This window comes from Ammospiza nelsoni, chromosome 3 (genome assembly GCF_027579445.1).
Source record: "Ammospiza nelsoni isolate bAmmNel1 chromosome 3, bAmmNel1.pri, whole genome shotgun sequence".
NCBI lineage: Eukaryota > Metazoa > Chordata > Aves > Passeriformes > Passerellidae > Ammospiza > Ammospiza nelsoni.
In genome coordinates, this window is record NC_080635.1 from 10,143,845 (window position 1) to 10,162,492 (window position 18,648).

The window sequence follows — 18,648 nt, forward strand, 5'->3', positions numbered from 1 at the left end:
ACAGCCTTTCAAAAACTACCAAAAGAGAGCGAGATAGAGCAGGCACGCCCCTCTCGCCACTTTTTGGGGCGCTTCAGCGAAGGGGAAAGGGTTGGGGGCTGGGAGTGCGGGAGAACTACAAGTCCCAGGAGGCAGCGGGCGGCGCATGCGCGATGGGCGAGGCAGAGGCTGTGGGCGGGGCGCGCCTGCGCGGTGGCGCCCGCGACAGTGGCGGGAAGCGCGGCTGAGGTAACGTGGAGCCGCGGGCCGTAAGGGCCGGGCGGGCCTGAGGGCGAGGGAAGGACAAGGGACGGGAAAGAGACGGGAAAGAGGAAAGGAGCTGGTGTTCCCTTGGCCCACACTGCCCTCGGGTCCGTCAGTGAGCGGCCCGCATGGCCGGGCTGCCGTGGCTGGCCATGCCCGCGTCCGGCGGGGCTCCTTGGCCACAGTGGGTTTCCCCGCTCAGCGCAAGGTTTTCCCCCGGGCTGTCCGGCACTGGGATTTTCAGGCACATACAGAAAGTTCATTTGCCCGAGGGCACTTGGTGGTCACTGGTGTTGGCCCAGCTCTATCATATATCGTAAAAAGCGCTGATTTCGTGTTACAGCCCTATTCCCCACTAATTCCCTTACTAGTGCTGGGAATGGAGCTTGAACTGGGAGCTGATGCCTGTTGAAGCTACACTGAACTAAAGCTCAGCTGTAGGTTTGTGCTGTAAACGAGGTTGCTGAGTTGTCTCGTCTCTCTTTGTGCTCTAAACATCCCAAAAGAGGGAGGCGTGTTTTTAACCTGGATAGTTCAATAATGTATTTTGAAAACTATGGGGAACTCACAGTTATACCTTCCTCAGTGGATTTGGTCTGCTCAAATTAGGGACAAGGGGCAGCAGGTCTGTAGGTGTGTTTGGGAGTGCTCTTTTTTGTTATCTCTGAAATAAGCCATTGTTTTGGTTTTTATTTTTTAGGTGGATAGGTTTCTGTGGAGAAAAAGCCAAACTGGTTATTATGCAAAACCACAGCTGGAGGTAGGTTTTTATAGATGGGAACTTTTCCTTAAGTAATCCTATTTCCTTCAGTTAAACCATTCATTCTTATACTGGAAAAAAAAAGTCCTTAGTTGTGTTAGCTCAGTTATTGCTGGAGCTGCAAAGTCAACTTGCTTGGGACAGTAAAGTCCTCTTGGGTTTTTTTTAGCTCCAAGTTATTTTAATTTTTTTCAGTTCTCCATTGTGGCTCATCATGCAACGCTTGAAGCAATTCTGTCAGTCTTCAACCACAAATGCTTCCAGAGAGAAGGGATGCACTTCCCCAGGGGGAAATCTCAATTAAATTCTGTTCTTTGTGTACAAGAGTAGATCCTGACCACTCAATTTCTTTCTTATTATCTGCACAGAAATGCCACTTTAGTGATTTGTTGAAAAACACGTGGTTCTTCATTCAGCAGGGCACAAGGGTTCCTTATTTCTTAGCAACCCTAGAACCTCTTTCCTTTTGTAAAACAGGACACTGCACAAACATTTCCACAAGTACTGGAAATTCCACAGGTATATTCCCCAGCACAACAAAGGCTGTAAAATCAGAATTCCTGCTAGTCACTGAAGCACTGTGCTGCACTAAAGTTAACTCTGGAGCGTGTAACATTCCATATCTCAGTAGCCCCATGATTCAAAGCACTGATCTGGTATAAATTTATTCCTTGGGAAGTGTTGAGGGAGCAGCTCAACCCAAGTGAATTTATGCTGATCCAGGCATCCTCTTGCTTCCTGCAGTGGCACAAAGCCAGAAAAAACTTTTTCTTTTGTGCTGTGGCTTTATGTGACAAAGGCACAGCCACTGGCCCAGCATTTGCTCTGTTCTGATTAGTGCATGTCCACAGGGACCATTAATGAGCCTGTTCATAATAATCATCAGACAGCAGCCTGGGAATCCACAAGCTTGGGTACTGTCACACAGGAACAAGAATAAATTTTTCCTATTTCATTTTCAATCCCAACTCTGGCACCTCTAGTTACAGGTAAGCCCCCAGAGGGAAGGGATCCATTTTTCTGCACTGATGAAGGAAGTGCCACTATGGAAGTGTTACATTTTATCCAAAAATGTGTGCAAAAAAAACTTCCTAGAGTTTCCAGTGCATCCCTGGAAGGTGTGCTGAGCATTGTGTTGCTTGTAGGCTGTTCTTACTTTTAATTTTCTAAGTGGCTTTGAGCACAACTATGCTTGAAACTGTGTTTGGAAAAATGTGTTTATATTTTATTCTGAACTTTAAAAAATTTCTTTGAATCTGAAAATATTTGCAGTGCATGTGGTTTCTCTGTGCCTTTTCTAGCTTCAAGTCTCACAGTTGTATATATACTGCTGTCTGTTTTCTCCTAGTGATACAGAAGAAAATTGTGGGTTTATACCCTGTAAGGTCTAGTAAGAGAGAAGCCCCCAGAGGGAAGGGATCCATTTTTCTGCACTGATGAAGTTAATGCCATTATGGAAGTGTTACATTTTATCCAAAAATGTGTGCAAAAAAACTTCCTAGGGCTTCCAGTGCATGCCTGGAAGGTGTGCTGAGCATGGTATTACTTATAAGCTATTCTTGCTCTTAAATTTCCTAAGTGGCTTTGAGCAGAGCTATGCTTGAAACTTGGTTTGGAAAAATGTGTTTATATTTTATTCTGAATTTTAAAAAAAATTCTTTGAATCAGAAAATATTTGCAGTGCATCTGGTTCCTCTTTGCCTTTTCTAGCTTCAAGTCTCACAATTGTGTATATATATATATATATATACTGCTGCTGTTTTCTCCTAGTGATACAGAAGAAAATGGTGGGTTTATACCCTGTAAGGTTCCCCACAATCTCCTTAAGTTGGTTATTCTCTATAAACTTCAGACTTTTAATACCTCACAGCAGTGGATTGGCTCATTGTCCTCTGTGTAACTTTAATAACTTTAATTTCACCCTCCCTCTTTTGGGGTTTTTCTTGGCAGATCTGGTTTTTGTCCCTGCCTCCATGGCAGTTCTGGTACTGTTGCTGTAGGGATGTCCTGTGATGCAGCTTTAGCTGCTTGCAACAAATCCTCAAGTGATTCAGATTTCACATTTGGCAGGCTGTTCTTTTCAGGAGCATTTCCTCTTTTCCTTGCTCCTTGGTTTTTTATCTTACTGATCTGAAGAATAAAGGTGATACAAGGTAAGTGAAGACACTTTGGTCATAGCAGTTCTTTCTTTGCAAAGGGCAAGAATAGGATGGTGGCAGAGTTTTATGACTCTGTAAATCACAAATTTCTTTTTCCACAGGAGGAAACAAATATGGTAACCCACAGAGTGCTGGTGACAGAAGGAAGAAAACTCTAACTGCTCACACCCACTTCTTGTCAGGATGCAATTCCTACAGCTCCTGGCCAGGAAGCCAGGGAGCCTGGAAGTGCTTTTTCAAATACCATTTTGCCAAAAGCAATTCCCATACTTGTGTCTGTCTACCTCTGCCTGTGTTTACAGCAAAAAGAAAAAAGGGAACAGTTATGACCAAGTTGACCAAGAAAAATACAAGAACTTGGTCCACTCTGTTATATCTTACAAAACCAGTGCCCAAACCCCAGAGACAATACTTGAGGAAGACAATTTGTTATATGGGCCACCAGCTAAACACACACCTCCAATTAAAGCTGGGACAAGAACTCCTAAGAATTGGGTTCCTTTAATAAACCCCAGCAAGAGAATTCTTCCTGCCAGCAGTGACTCAAAGGTGCCCATGAAAATCAGGCTGCAAAGAGCGAAGCTGCCCAGCGTTACCCGCATCCTTCAGCAAACCCTCTCTCCCCAGCAAGTCTTCTATCTGGAAAAATGGAAGCAGAAGATGATAGAGGAGCTTGGAAAAGAGGGATTTGAAGAGTACACCAAAAGTAAGTCTAGCCACAGTGGGATTGTAGAATAGAAGCTGTAGTTTGGATTGCTGGCAGCTACAATGGGATGAGTGGTTTGGAAATCCATGAGGTTGTTTCCATTTCATGAGAGCACATTGTGAGTGTACCTGTTACCAATGAGCCTAAGCTCTGTCTTTGTTCTGGGACCACTAAAATGGATTTAGAAATTTGTAGAAAATGAGAGGCAGACTGTAGGCATACTTTGCTCAATCCTGACTTTCCTTTAGTTCTCAATTTGCCAGTATCTAATTAGAAATAGGTATTTTCCAGATGATGTTACTGCGCCTCTTTGTAGTTACAAAGCTACTTTGTAACAAGATGGAAACAGACATTTTGAACTCCTACAGTCCTGAGCCTTTAAAAACCAGTGTATCCTGCTGTTTATGGTGAGGTTTTTCAGTAACTTTGATTTATCCAGTGTATGTGTCAGTAATCAGTGAGACTAAAACAGTAAAGGAAGCATTACTAAAGGAATACCAATTTCCCTACTGACAATTTATTTTCTGTTTCTTTCCCTTCTCCCCACACCCTCAGTACAATTTTTCAGTACAGAAATTGGGACTGGTTTAAGAGCTACATTGTGGAATATGTAGGATACAAATCCAAAGTAATGTCTAAAAGGTGAGGGGGTGAAAAAACCCCTTTGCCCAGGATTTTTCTCCTGGGAAGCTGAGAAGCCTCAGAGAAAAGGAAAACAAATCTTATCTCATTTGCTTCTCCTTTGTTTTGCTCACATGTGGGATGTGTTTGGAGATTGTTTACCCACAGGTGATTGTTTCATTGGTTTCTGGTGTGAGTTGTTTTTGCTCTTTGGCCAATCAGTGCCAAGCTGTATCAGGACTCTGGAGAGAGTCACGAGTTTTTAGCATTAAGTATCTTTTCTGTATTCTTGAGTATAGTTTAGTATGGTATTTTTTAATATAATAAAGTATTATAAAGTAATAAATTAGCCTTCTGAGAACATGGAGTCAGATGCACCATTCCTGCCTTCGTCGGGACATTGCCTGCAAATACCATAAAGGACTTTTCCCATTTTTCTTAGATCTTTTTCTCCAGGGGGAGCTCTTCCATTCAGCTTTGGAATCAATATTCCTGTCTGGAGAGACAGCAGCCAGGGAGCAGGGTGAAGATGATGCGGTGGCTGGCTACCTATCCAGTGTGGAAGGTGTCTTGGAGGACATCAGCGAGGTGAAGGCTCTGGAGAGCGGAGTTCACCACGAGAGCCTGCAGTACCTGGGCCTGGTCGACTGCGTGGCCAAGTATCAGTGAGTGCCCTTCCTAAACCCCTGTGCTGTGATGCTGTGGGGGCCAGGGTGTGATTGAGTGGACAGATCTCTAGGACTGGCAGGCTGGAGGAACTCCCCTGGATGATCCTCAGTGCTGTTTTCCTGGTGGGGAGCTCCCTGCTGGAGAAGGGACAGGTTCAAGCAATTGTCTGCATTTTCCAGGAGCTGCAGCAGGTTTGAGTAATCTAGTTCTAGTTTGGTTTTTAGGATCTAAACTGCCAGTGTGAAAGAGACTTGTTCAGTGACATCATGGGGAAACAGGCTGAGAGTGAAAAGTCTTTATGTGCTGTCTCCTTTATTTCTTACCTGAGACTAAACTTAAGTTTAAACCATTGTCCTGTCTTGCTCTCCTGTGCAGGGGCCAGCTGTGTGTGATCGACTGGAAAACTTCAGAGAAGCCAAAACCATTTCTGCAGAATACTTATGACAACCCATTACAGGTTGCAGCATATATTGGAGCCATAAATCATGATGCCAACTATAACTTCCAGGTCAGTAGGCCTGCTGCATGCCAAGACAAGCAGCAATGCCTGTGTGATCCTCATTTCTTCCTGCCTTTAGAACCTGCTGCCCACCATGGAAGTGTTGGTAGGATTTGTAACAAAGGAGCCCAGTCTGAGATCAGGTTAAGGTGTGAATAATACTGTGAAATAATTCCACTGCTCCTGCTGATCCTGCTGCCCTTGGCTGCCAGTGGTGAATTTTCAGTGGTTTTAAGGGAGTGCTCAGTGGGAGCAGGGGATGCTCAGATGAACTCCCAGGTACTTGGCATGTGGGCAATCCCCTGTGCTCTGTGCTGAGTGGTTTTTGCTTGTGTTAAGAGTAGGAAGGGGCAGGAGAGGAAATAAAGCAGAAGAACCTGCAAACAATGAAATGGTGTGGGAGGGTCTTGCCTGCATCCTGTCCTGCTGTATCCCACTAGCAAATGAGGGACTGAGTGATGCACTTGGTGTCTGGGGGCTGTCCTGTGTTTCCTCAGGGAAAAGCAATGTTGGAAATCACTTCATCAGAAGACTGTGGAATAATGTTTTTAAAGACCCCAAAAGCAATTCTAACCTGCCTGCTTGGCCTGAAGGATTTTTACCTCAGTACAGATATTGAAGGGGGAAAATACAAAGCAGCAGACAGCAGGGTAGTTTGTATGCTGTGCAAAGGACTTTCTAGAATACTGTGGAGGTCAGTGAGCACAAGCACTCCACAGACATGATCCTGACAGAGTGAAATATGGCCTGGAATTCTGCTAGTAGGTTCCTGCCCCCCCACTGTCTGCTTGGGATTTGGGGTTTGTCATGTATGAAAGATGTCAGAACGTACCTAAGTAACCATTTCTATCCAGACTGAAGCTGGAGGGTGGCATCAACCTGGTTGTATAGCCCCAGGCAAAAACTCCGCAGTCTCTGGCAATTTTCCTGGCATCTGCAGGGTTTAAATATCACTCATCCTCAGAGTTCATCCCCTGGTTTTCACTGGAGCTTTGGGCTGGGGGTTTTTGGAGCATTTGAATGTTAAGTCTCCAAGTGTTTATTCCCCATTCCTTATGTGAGCTGTGCATGTTGGAAGCTGTTTTACAGTGAGGTTTAGCTCCTAGGCTTGCACACAGGTTTGTGACAGCCCTGTTTGTGCTGCAGGTTCGCTGTGGGCTCGTGGTGGTTGCCTACAAGGATGGATCCCCGGCACACCCGCATTTCATGGACCCTGACCTGTGCTCTCAGTACTGGAACAAGTGGCTCTTGCGCCTGGAGGAGTACAGGGACAAAACTGACCCACGCTGAGCACAAGCAAGTGGCCAGAGACAAAGGAAGAACTTTCTTTCATGTTCTTTTTTGTGTAACTTCAGCTAATTTCTTACTAGCCAGGCTCCCCTCTCTCCCCTCCCAAACAGTAACTTTCAAATGGGGAATATCTGTTTCCTTATATTGTAGGTGACCTCAGTGGTCCAGGCAGAAAAAAGCCAACTTATTTAGCCTCTCTTTTTATCCCACACAGTTTCTACAGCCTGGGGTTGATAGAAAAGTTTCTACTATCAAGAAAAACTGCTTGATCAAATAATCTTTTTTTCTTTTCCTCAAAAATCACAAATGAAAGTTGCAGAACTGAGTCTTTAAAAATTAAGTTGGTGAACTAAAGCAAAACACCATTTGTGATGTATGAGCTGAGAGAAATGCAAATTATAAAGAAGTGGATGTAGTACACTGGGTTTCAGTCAGTTCTTGCTCATGCCATCATCAGGCTTGTTATTATTTGTGGTTTTTCTTATAGCTACAGCTGTAAGAAAAACCTGTGCTGAGAGTTACAAGGAAAGTCCTCATTAGTTCTCATTTAGAACAGTACAGCAAAGTGGCCACTTAGCAGAAGTGGCTCAGCAAGAGAGGAGCAGAATTGGAGCCAACACTCCCAGAAATTTCCAGCGGGTGTTCTGAGAGGTGGGAATGTTGGCTGCTGCTGGTGGCTCCTCCTGCAGGTGTTTTACACCCAGCCCACAGAAAAGCACTGTGAGATGGGGCTGTGTGCCTTGGCTTGGGAGCTCTGTGCTGCCACTGCCTTGAGCTCTCCTGGCTCTGCTGTGGGCCTGAGCCAACGAGGAGCCCATCCTGTATAACCATCCCCAGTACCACATGAGTGAGCTTCTGTATCAAAGCAGAGCCTTCTGAGGGGTGAAGAGCTGCTAGTTGGGTTTTGGGGACTGTTTTTTATAGGTTTCTCTTTGGTTTTTTGTTTGTTTGTTGTTTTTTTTTTCAAATAAGTTTGTGAATAAATGTTTTGAAACAGAATTTTTACTTTTGAAGTGCATAAAATCAAGTCTGTAAAGCAGAGAATAAGCCTTGATCGTGTCAGGCAGTATTGTTCTGGAAATTTTTTTTCCTCATTCTCTTTGTCTTGTATGACTTGTATGTGTGAGTTTTCACAATAACACTGCAGCTTACAAATAAAATTATGACCAACCCCTGAGCTTTAAGAAAATCAGCCAGAACCTCGTGCCTGAGGAAGGCTGGCTGCAAAGGCAGTTTGTGACCCTCAGTCCCAGTGAGTCTGTACCTCATGGAGCCAGGAGGAGGCAGACAGCCCTCAAAAACAGCAGTACTGGGAGTCACTGTGTCTGGCACTTCTGAGAGCCTGGCTGCTGCCTTGGGCAGCCCTGGCTGAGCTGTGGGAGCATTGCTGGAGCAGCACAGGCTGGTTTGTCCTGGAACAGAACTGGCAGGTGCCTGTCACCGGTGTCACACAAACCCAAAGACACTTTGTGACCAGTTTCAGTGAAGCTGCCAGACTGTTACAGTGATGCACCCAGGGCACTGCTACAGGCACGGTCTGTCCTCTGCAGGAAAACTTGCTGGGCAGCCAGGGTGGTTACTCCAACTCTGACATCCAGAGCTCTGCTCTCCATCCAGGATGGCTTTTTCCCTGTGGCCTGCTACCTGCTCCCTTTCTCTTTTGTTGTGAGTCTTTTCTGTGCCCAGCTCACTGTGCCTGTGCTTCTGTCAGCAGGGATGTGCTGTGGCACTGACGCTGGGGGGAGAGCCAAAGCAACATGAGGTGCTGGAGGGATGAAAAACCAACACAAAACATGGCTCTGGCTGGAGACCAAGGGTTCAGCCCCAGGTCTGCTGTGCCAGGGAAAGGCTGAGGTTTCAGCAGCGCTGAGCACACAAATCCCATGCAGTCAGGTGAACATTAATCCCACTGCAGAGTGAGCAACCTTCCCTTTACACTGCTCAGTTACAAGGCCTGGGGGTCAGTGTACAAGCTTTAGCTTTCTGCAGAGTTAGGATCTTCTCATTTACCTCAGATGTTTTCTTTTCCCCAGCAACTTGCCATTTAATACAGTGTTCTACAAACTTTCCTGCTACATAGGATAAGTTTGTTCTTAACACAGTAGCATCACTTTATTATCCTCATTTTCAAGGTCTCGAGCAGCAACATTTGTGCTGATTAAAGCATTAACATCCTTAGGATGTTTTCCCCACAAAAACCCAAGCAGGTGCCAGTACAAAACCTGAAGTTGAAAAGATTTTTTTACAATTCTTACAAAGTTGCTCAAAATATCTCATTTTAGCAGCAATGACTGTAAAAGTCCTGACTTGGTATTTTAGGTGGGAGGAGGCTTCTACACTTGGAGTGGTCACAGAGGATTGGTGCCTGCAGTTTTGCACTGATCTCCTGAAGCAGACACAGGCTCAGTCCCCATTTCCATTGTTGTACTAATGAACAGGCACTTGAATATAAAAGACACAAAAAACACACACACACCGTAAAATATGCACAAAATTGCATTTCATCATGACAGAAAATACTTAATTTCAAGTCATTACAGTGCTTTCTTTGGGTTTCTGGGTTGCTGTTGGTGTAATTTAAAAGAGATGTGGTAATAATCCTCCAAGTGAGCACAGCAGATCCAGGAACACCAGATTTCACTTGTATATCAACATGATAAAAGTAAGTTCATGGCTTCAAGTACTTAAGACACAACCAAAAGTCTGCCCTAGAATAATAGTGGAGAAATTTTGAGAAGAAAACATTCTGCATCCTTTGGGAAGAGTTTGAACTCACCTCGGATCACACTTCCATAAATTGTTAGCAGGCTGCACAGGGGGCAGAGCTGAGGGTACTTGCACTTTGTAGCTCACTGGATGATACAATGCACTCCTGCTCTTAAGGCATGTAAATTAATTCAATTGCATAGAACTGTGTACCAGCAGCATTCTTATCCAACATTTTCACCCAAACCTCTCATAAGTAATTTGCATGGGAGGTAGCAGTTATTCACTTTACAAAATACAAATACACCTGGGGAAAGGAGAACTCATTTGTCAGGGGTGTTCAGACCTGACAGAAAACAGGCTGCCCAAATGCCAGTTCAGTAAATACGCCATCTGAGAGGCGACAGCCTTTGCAAGCATTCTGTTTTTATTGGCCAGATAAAAAAAAAAAAAAATAAAGTCTGAATGGGAATATTTCTGTCAAATGAGGTTTTACCAACATCAAGAGTCCCGTTAACAAAAGCATCCCTTTAATTTCAGGCGTTTCTTTCAAAATAGTTCTTAAAAAAAATAAGATCCATAGTCCTGCATGTAAACTTCATTCCCGCCGGCGAGCGTCACTCGTCCTTGCCCTCCTCTTTGGAGTTCCTCTGCAGCACGGGGCTGAGCTTGGTTTGCAGAACAGCTGCGAGTTTTTTGGAGGTTTTCTTCAGGAAGGCGCTGCCGGGGTGGACGCCGCTGACGTGCAGGTACAGCTCCTCCTGCGTGGGGCCCGTGTAGCCGCAGTCCTCGCACACGTACAGCTTGTCCCTCCTCTGCTTGTAGGCGTAGTGCTGCTGCACGCCGTGGATCTTCCGCAGGTGCGACTCCAGCGAGCAGCGCTGCGTGAAGGCCTTGTTGCAAACCTCGCACTTGTAGGGACGAATGCCTGCAGCGGGAAAGACAGAGGTTACTGTGGCGTTCCTGAAAATTCCCTTTACTCAGGGTTTTCTTCCTAGGGAGCTGAGAAGCCTCAGAGAAAAAGGAGAACAATGATTGTCTAATTTGCTTTTCTTGTGTTGTGCTCACATGGAGATTGTTTACCCACAGGTGATTCTTTCATTGAATTCTGGTGTGAGTTGTTTTGCTCATTGGCTAATCAGTGCCAAGCTGTGTCGGGACTCTTTCTAGAGTCATGAGTTTTCATTATTATCTTTTTAACATTCAGTAAATATCCTTTCTGTATAATGTAATGTAAAGTAATATAGTATGATATAATATAGTGTGATATGGTATGATATTAATATAATGTGATATACTATACTATAATATACTATACTATGATATACTATGATATGATATACTATACTATGATATACTATGATATGATATGATATGATATGATATACTATACTGTAAGTAATGTAATACAATACAATATAATGCTATATAATATTATATTATATTACATTATATTACATTATATTACATTACATTATATTATATTATATTATATTATATTATATTATATTATATTATATTATATTATATTATATTATATTATATTATATTATATTATATTATATTATATTATATATTGGGGGGGTTATAATATAATATAAATATAGTAATAAATTAGCCTTCTGAGAACATGGAGTCAGATGCATCATTCCTCCCTGCCATGAGCGTCCCTGCAAATACAATAGGTTGTGTCATCTGTTGTGTCACCTGTGTCTGGTCTCCTACAGCCAGCCAAGAGCAAGGCTCTGGCACATCAGCTGCTGAGATACCCAGCAGCCCAAGGAGCTGTCTGTCTAAACAGAGCATCCTCCTTTCAAGCTATGGGTTTATATATTTAGGCATAGAAAACCTAGGAAAGTTATCCCCAGCAGGTGCTGAGGATAACAGATGCCCATCAGTGGTTTGGTCCTAAGGCAGCCATTATCAACTCCTGCAAAACTTATTTTACACCCCTAACTGTTTGAAATCCTATGATTGGATAAAACTATCCATTTCAGCTCTTATAATGAATGAAAATTTCTGCCTTGGTAAAATTTTAATTTTTCTCTTTGGTTTAACAAGGCTTCAGTGAACAGCAGCAATCCCAAGTACTTTCATACCATACAGTTTTGATGACTGAGATTACAAATTCTAGAGAAGTGCAGGAAGATGAAAGAAATAACTCTGTGTGTTTCCGGAGAAGGAAGAAACTGGCTTGTAATTTGAAAGCCCAGACAACCAACACCACAAAAATCAATTTTACCACCAATCAACACTGATTTAACAACAACTCTCCCAGTGCTTAAAGAGCTGAGGATTTAGCAACACTTGAAAGAACCTAAACCAGCAGGAATTCTGCTTACTAGACTAGATCTGTAAGTTTCCTAGCAAAGACCATCCTCAAAACCCCTCTTTTCCCCAGGGAAGGTGGAATGCCAGGGTCTGGAAGATCCTATGGTGAGCCTTATTGCTCAGACAGTTGTAACTTTGTGATTGCATTGAGTTATCACTCAGATCTATCTAGCAGAAATCCAAGCTAATTAGAAGTTCCAATAAGCAGCATCTCAACTGCATTTTTGTTTAGTTAAAAGATGTTATTCCAGTGCACCAGATTAAACTATCAAGACAGCAGTTTCCTAATGCCTGCTGATGTGAAATTGCTTCATTTCCATTCATTAAACTGCAGTTGGAGTGAAAGCCCAAACCTTCATTAGGATTCACACACAAAAAGCAGTTTTGTGCTCATGTGAGGCAATTTAAACCTCCACCATCCTTGGTGCCTGCTCCAGCACTCCACAGGCAGGAACACAAGCACAGAAAGGGCAATGCCGGGATGGCACAGCCCATTAGGGCTGTGGGAACCTCTTCATCACTTAGGAATCATTTAAAATCATGTAGGAATCATTTTAAATTATTCTGACCAGAGACCTTCTTGGGTTTATTTTTTGACTCTGATGAGGAGACAGCTTGAAAAATCACTTCTTTTGGAAGCACTGACTCCATACCTCAGTGGCAGCTCTCCTTCCCACATGAAAGCTTTGCAAACAAACCCAAACAGCCCAAAACATTGGCTCCAGACAATGCCTTCCCATCCAAACAGGTGCCATTGGTTTGGGGGCTCTACTGCTAAGAAACAGCTCCTGCCTAAAAACATCCTTGTGTCACTTCTAGCAGTTCACCTGGTTAAAGGGGCTCTGCAGAGCAAGCCCAAATGATCTCCACTCCCACTGGGTGAGCACACATCTGGGAAGATGGGATGTGCCTGTGAGATGTGGTAGATGCACCTCCTGGGTGCCCAACAGTGCAAAGTCAAAGCCTGCTGAGCACAGCCAGCCTGGCCACCAGGAAGCATTGCCCTTGCAGAGGATGGGGTGGATGTTTATTTAAGCCATTGCTTCCACCAGGGGAACAAATTTTTAAAAAATCCAATCAAACCAGCAGCCTTCTCCCTGCTCCAGGCTAGGGTAACAACTTGTGGGAAAAGTGAGCTGGATTTGGGGCAACAGAAACACCATCACTGTGATTTGGGATGGACTCAGGAACTGACCCCACAGCAGAGTGGCCACAGACAGCACATCCTGCAGCCTGGGGGAGGCACAGCGTGAACCACACTCTGCTTCCTCCAGACATTTCCAAAATCAAGCCAGAATCCCATCCTGACGGGATCAAAGCATTCAAAATGAAAGCATTCACGATTTTCCCGCTGGGTGAAACCTTCACAATCTCCTTGCAATCAAGTGGGGGATTTAATGTGCACAGTTTGGGACTGAGGAATCTCTGGCCAGCTTGGATTCAGGGGTTGAAACAAATTCTGTGCAGTGGTTTCATCCCAGGAGTAGCAGCCTTTATCCAGCTACATCCATGAACAGAAGGACTTAGGCTTGGAGCACCTTTCTTGCTCCTGCTGATGCCCTGGATGGAGAAGGGAAATCTTCTCTGGTGCCAGAGAGCTGTTTTATGTGCTGCCTTCACCAGTCACACCTCCAACCAGAAACCATCCTGCACAGCAATCAGCTGGAGAAGCTCCCTACAGCAAAATCCCCCGGAAACTGCTGCTCGTTGCCTCTAGAGGGCAAAGCGTTTTCATGGAGCTCCTGCGCGGATAACTGCAGCGATTTGCTGTCCCGGGGTGGTTATCCCAGGCAGGTTATCCAGGGGGGTTATCCCAGGCAGGTTATTGGGGGGTTATCCCAGGCAGGTTATTGGGAGGGTTATCCCAGGTGGGTTATCCTGGGGGAGTTATCCCAGGCAAGTTATTGGGGGGTTATCCCAGGCAGGTTATCCTGGGGGAGTTATCCCAGGCAGGTTATCCAGGGTGGTTATCCCAGGTGGGTTATCCTGGGGGGTTATCCCAGGCAGGTTATCCTGGGGGGGTTATCCCAGGCAGGTTATTGGGGGGGTTATCCCAGGAGGGTTATCCTGGGGGGTTATCCCAGGCAGGTTATCCTGGGGGGTTATCCCAGGCAGGTTATTTGGGGGTTATTCCAGGTGGGTTATCCAGGGGGGTTATCCCAGGCAGGTTATTGGGGGGTGATCCCAGGCAGGTTATCCTGGGGGGGTTATCCCAGGCAGGTTATCCCAGGTGGGTTATCCTGGGGGTTATCCCAGGCAGGTTATCCTGGGGGGTTATCCCAGTCAGGTTATTGGGGGGGGTTATCCCAGGTGGGTTATCCTGGGGGGTTATCCCAGGCAGGTTATTGGGGGGTTATCCCAGGCAGGTTATCCTGGGGGGGTTATCCCAGGCAGGTTATTGGGGGGGTTATCCCAGGCGGGTTATCCTGGGGGGTTATCCCAGGCAGGTTATGGATAGTTATCCCAGGCAGGTTATCCAGGGGGGTTATCCCAGGCAGGTTATCCAGGGGGGTTATCCCAGGTGGCTTATCCAGGGGGGTTATCCCAGGTGGGTTATCCCAGGCAGGTTATTGGGAGGTTATCCCAGCCTTGCTGTCCCAGGCATGGCAGCCCATGGTTGTGTCTACACCAGGTGTGGATGGCAGGTCCTGCACCCTCAGGATTGCAATAATTCTCCTCAGATTTCGTCATTCCCCGGACTTTCTCTGTCCACAACACACACACTCCATCTTCCCCTTTTCTCGAAAACCCCCACAATTTTTGGCAAATGTTGTTAACCAGGCCCTCATGTTATGATCCCACCAGGTCACACTCACCCTCTCCTTGTCCCATCCCACCTCTTCTCCCAGAGCCTCCCGCAGGTCCCCAGGGATCCCATTCTCACCAGTATGGGTCCGGACATGCCTCTTCAGATCAAAGGTGTCGTTGAAGCCTTTTCCACAGAAGGTGCACAAGTGTCTCTTCACCTGACTGTGGCACTTGATGTGCCGGTTGAGCATCCTCTGCAGGCGGAATCCTTTGCCACACAGCTCGCAGCTGTGCAGGGCAGCATCGGTGCAGGTGCCCGTGGTGAACTGGGGAGTGGGAGAGGAGGACTGTGTGAGCATGGGGATGAACCAGCAGGAGGAATAAAGCAAAACAAGCAGGGCTTATTGTGGCATTAAAATAAAAAAAAAAAAAAGGGGGGGGGGGGGTATATTAAAAACGGAAAGTGAAAGCATTCAGGATTTTCCCGCTGGGTGAAACCTTCACAACCTCTTTGTGATCAAGTGGGGGATTTAATGTGCACAGTTTGGGACTGAGGAATCTCTGGCCAGCTTGGATTCAAGGGTTAAAACAAATTCTGTGCAGTGGTTTCCTTCCAGGGGTAGCAACCCTTATCCAGCTACATCCATGAACAAAAGAGTTAGGCTTTGATCACCTTTCTTGCTCCTGCTGATGCCCTGGATGGAGAAGGGAAGTCCTCTCTGGTGCCAAAGAGCTGTTTTATGTGCTGCCTTCACCAGTCACACCTCCAATTGCCCCAGGTCCCTCTAAAACCAGCCAGCAGTGATAAAAAAGGTGGTTTTGGAGAGATAAACCCAAGGCACATTGTGCTGTCTCAGCAAAGACTGAAACAATGGCCCTAATCTCGCCCCGTTGGTGTCTCGTTAATTAACAGCAAAGTGACATTAGGGGGTAATCTCATTCCCACTCCTGGCACCAAAAGCATTGTGCCAGCACCATGACATAACTCGACTAAAGAAGACACTGATGATTCAGCTCCTGGGAAGATCTGGAATGCCTGGAAAATGTAAATACTGCGCTGCTGGTTTAATTATTCCTGGTGGAACACACGGATATGCCTCCTGTTAGACGCCAGGGATGAGGGAAAGCCAGCAGAGCAGACAAGACCACATCCATCGGCTGAAAAGCCCAGCTCCGCTGAAAGGTTTTGCTGTGCCAGTCACAAACAGCCCAGGTCAAATTATACAAAGTGGGTCAAAGTCAAACAGCAGCAGGGCGGGCTTTTCACAAGGACAGGAATACGTCTGGGGTTTCTCTTTCCTGAAGAGCCAATTATTTTTCCCGGTCCTCCTCCTCTGCTTACTACTAAAGCAACGCTACTCGAAAATGTAAAGAAAAATTAAAAAAACCCGGCAGCTGTGAAACCACGAGGTGTGAAACTGGAGGGGGAGCCATCTGGGAAGACTCTGTTGGGCAACACCGCTATGACTCCACCTCAAGCAGCTGCATATAATCGGGGTGAAACCTAATCATGGCACTTCAGAGCACGGCGACAGAAAAGCTGTCAGCCCGGCACAGACAATGGTAATCTTTACAGCTCCATCCCGCACAGCGGCAGCCAGGGTTTAACGAGGTGTTAACCACCAGTGGTAAACACATCTCCTCCTGCCGAGCGCTGGGGTGGCCTGGGACACCCTGGATGCTCACAGAGGGATCAGGAGCTCACTCGGTGTTGGATTCTCAGGTACCACGAGGATCTGAGGCACCATTTGCCTTCTCCCAGCCTTGGGAGGGAGGGAAATCCCTGCGCTGCTGTGCTGGCTGTGCAGCCAGAGCTCCTGCCCCTCAGCAAAGTCCGTGGGCAGATGATTGCTCCATTTCACCCAAACCCACAGGTCCACCTCAAGGTGGCAATGGTCCTTCACAGCCATGGAGGAGAACCTTTATCTGCTGTCTTGATAGGGGGCAGCATGAAGGGTCACCCCAGCCCTCCTTGGAGAAGGCTTGAGCACAGCCCAGCAGGCAACTTTTAAGGAGGCCCCACGCTAAGGAGCACGATCCACCCACGCACCGTGGGGCACGACTCCGTGCTGCCAGGGCTGCTCCTTCCCGGCTGGTTCAGCGCTCCCGTGGGACCCGAGCCAAGCAGGTCAGGGGCAGCACATCCCGGGCAAGGATAAGAGAAGGCAAAGGGCGCTGGAAGATTGTGACACATCGCTTAGGGGGCTTTCCCTGCCGCTGCCACCCAACAGCGGGCTGGCCTTCACCTCGGTGTGCGGGACAGCTGCTGTCACCGCTGTGCGGGATTGTCACCTGGCGTCCCCGGGCAGTGCCAGGCCTTGACCTTGAGCAGGGGTCACCCCACTGCCAGAGATGGTCGGGGTGTGGATACAGGCATTTACCTTGATTTTTGACCTGACCACGGGCCGCTGGCCGGCCAGGTCCAGCAGCACGGCGCCGCCGGTGCCCAGCTCGCCGGGGGCAGCCTGCGGCGTCGGGGGATCGCTGGGCTCGGCGTCGCGGGTGCCGCCGCTGCTGCTGCCGCTGCTCTCCAGGCTGCAGCTGTCCTCGTAGCCCAGCAGCACGCAGCCGATGCCGCCTGCGGAGGGGTGGGGATGCGATAAAGCGGGGGGACCGCGGGCAGGGCCGGGCAGGAGCCGGCGGGCCCCGGTGTTTAACCTGCGGGCGGGCCGCCGGCGGCGGGGGAGGATCCCCGGCTCACGCTGCAATCGGAAACTCAAACACGAACGGTCCCAAAGTTCAAACAAGCCAGCTCCGCCGCCTTCCCGTTATACCCCGGGCAAGGGCAGGAGGAGCGGGAGGAGGAGAGGGGGAGGCCAGGAGTACATCACCCCCGCCCGCCCTGGGTCCTTCCTTCTCCTCCTCCCCCAGCCACCTTTCTCATGCAAACGAGGTTTCCCACCTTCCTGGACACACACACACACACACACACACACACACAGACATTCATTCCCCCCCAGATCCGCTCCCCGCCCCGCCATCCCCGGGTGGGACACGCTGCCCGGCGGGGCTGGCACCGCTGCCCGGGCACTTTCCCCGGAGCGCTGTCCCTGTCCCCTCCACTGTATTTCACCCAGCTCTCTCTAAAGCCGCTGCCCGCCCCCTCGGGGCTCCTCCGGCCCGGTAAATCCCCCTTCCCCCGTCTCCCCCTCCGCGGAGCGCCGGGACCCCGCCGGCTCCGTCCGTCCGGGCCGTACCTGGGATGTAGGTGTCGGCTCTCTCCTCGTCGGGCAGCCCATCCCAGCTGCGCACGGCGGGCTGCGGGCTGCGGCGCTTCACCAGGAAGGCTCTGGGCATGGCGAGGGCACGGCTGGGCACGGCTGGGCACGGAGCGGAGCCTCAGCCCCGCCGCCCGCCCCGACGGGGCCGCGCTGCCGTCCGGGGGAGCGGGACCGCACGCACCGGGCAGAGCCGCGGAGGCGCGGGGAGGGGAAGGGGAGGGGAGGAGAGGGGAGAAGGGTGGGGGGGGGGGAGGAAAGTTTCATAAGGTGGAATAGAAAAATGCACCAGGAAACTTGGGAAGGAGCATGCGTGCTGCAAACATAACGGTGTCAACAAGTCTGCTTACCTGTCCGACCGGTTGGAGCAGCTGAGCTTTGTTCCAGCCCTTCCTAAGGCATGAATGTTTGCAAAAGAATTTAACGTCTGAAAATTAAAAAAAAAAAAAAAAAAAAAAAAAAAAAGGAAAATAAAGGAACAACCCAAAGCAAAAAGCCAAGAAGCGGGGAGGGAGCCCCGCCACTGCTGCCTGCCCGCCCGCGGAGCCCCCGCCGGGCCGGAGCCGCTGCCCCTCTGTCCCTCTGTCCCTCTGTCCCTCTGTCCCTCTCTCCGCCGCCGCACCGGGGATGCCCTGCCGGGAATGGGGGCCGGGGTTTGTCCCCGTTCCCCCTCGGGTCCGAGCAGAGCCCCCCGGGAG

The 18,648-nt window shown here is 48.0% G+C and overlaps 2 protein-coding genes across 4 annotated transcripts; one reads left to right on the top strand and one right to left on the bottom strand.

The window, feature by feature from the left end:
* Nucleotides 1-154: 154 nt before the first annotated feature.
* Nucleotides 155-7,946, top strand: MGME1 (mitochondrial genome maintenance exonuclease 1). 3 transcript variants are annotated; one of them, XM_059468412.1, is made up of 6 exons: nucleotides 155-228; nucleotides 944-1,003; nucleotides 3,264-3,868; nucleotides 4,932-5,154; nucleotides 5,534-5,666; nucleotides 6,804-7,946. In XM_059468412.1, the coding sequence occupies exons 3-6, from the start codon at nucleotides 3,346-3,348 to the stop codon at nucleotides 6,945-6,947; spliced, it is 1,023 nt and encodes a 340-aa protein (XP_059324395.1). In that variant the 5' UTR covers nucleotides 155-228; nucleotides 944-1,003; nucleotides 3,264-3,345; the 3' UTR covers nucleotides 6,948-7,946. The 3 variants fall into 3 exon arrangements, with proteins under 3 accessions (XP_059324395.1, XP_059324396.1, XP_059324397.1); XM_059468413.1 differs by lacking the exon at nucleotides 155-228 and adding an exon at nucleotides 264-427; XM_059468414.1 differs by lacking the exons at nucleotides 155-228; nucleotides 944-1,003 and adding an exon at nucleotides 1,823-1,992.
* Nucleotides 7,947-9,048: 1,102 nt separating this feature from the next.
* Nucleotides 9,049-18,217, bottom strand: OVOL2 (ovo like zinc finger 2). Its single transcript, XM_059468669.1, is given in 5 exon segments — nucleotides 9,049-10,581; nucleotides 14,869-15,058; nucleotides 17,114-17,310; nucleotides 17,930-18,118; nucleotides 18,121-18,217. Coding segments are annotated over 5 exon segments (984 nt in total). The 3' UTR covers nucleotides 9,049-10,270.
* Nucleotides 18,218-18,648: the final 431 nt, after the last annotated feature.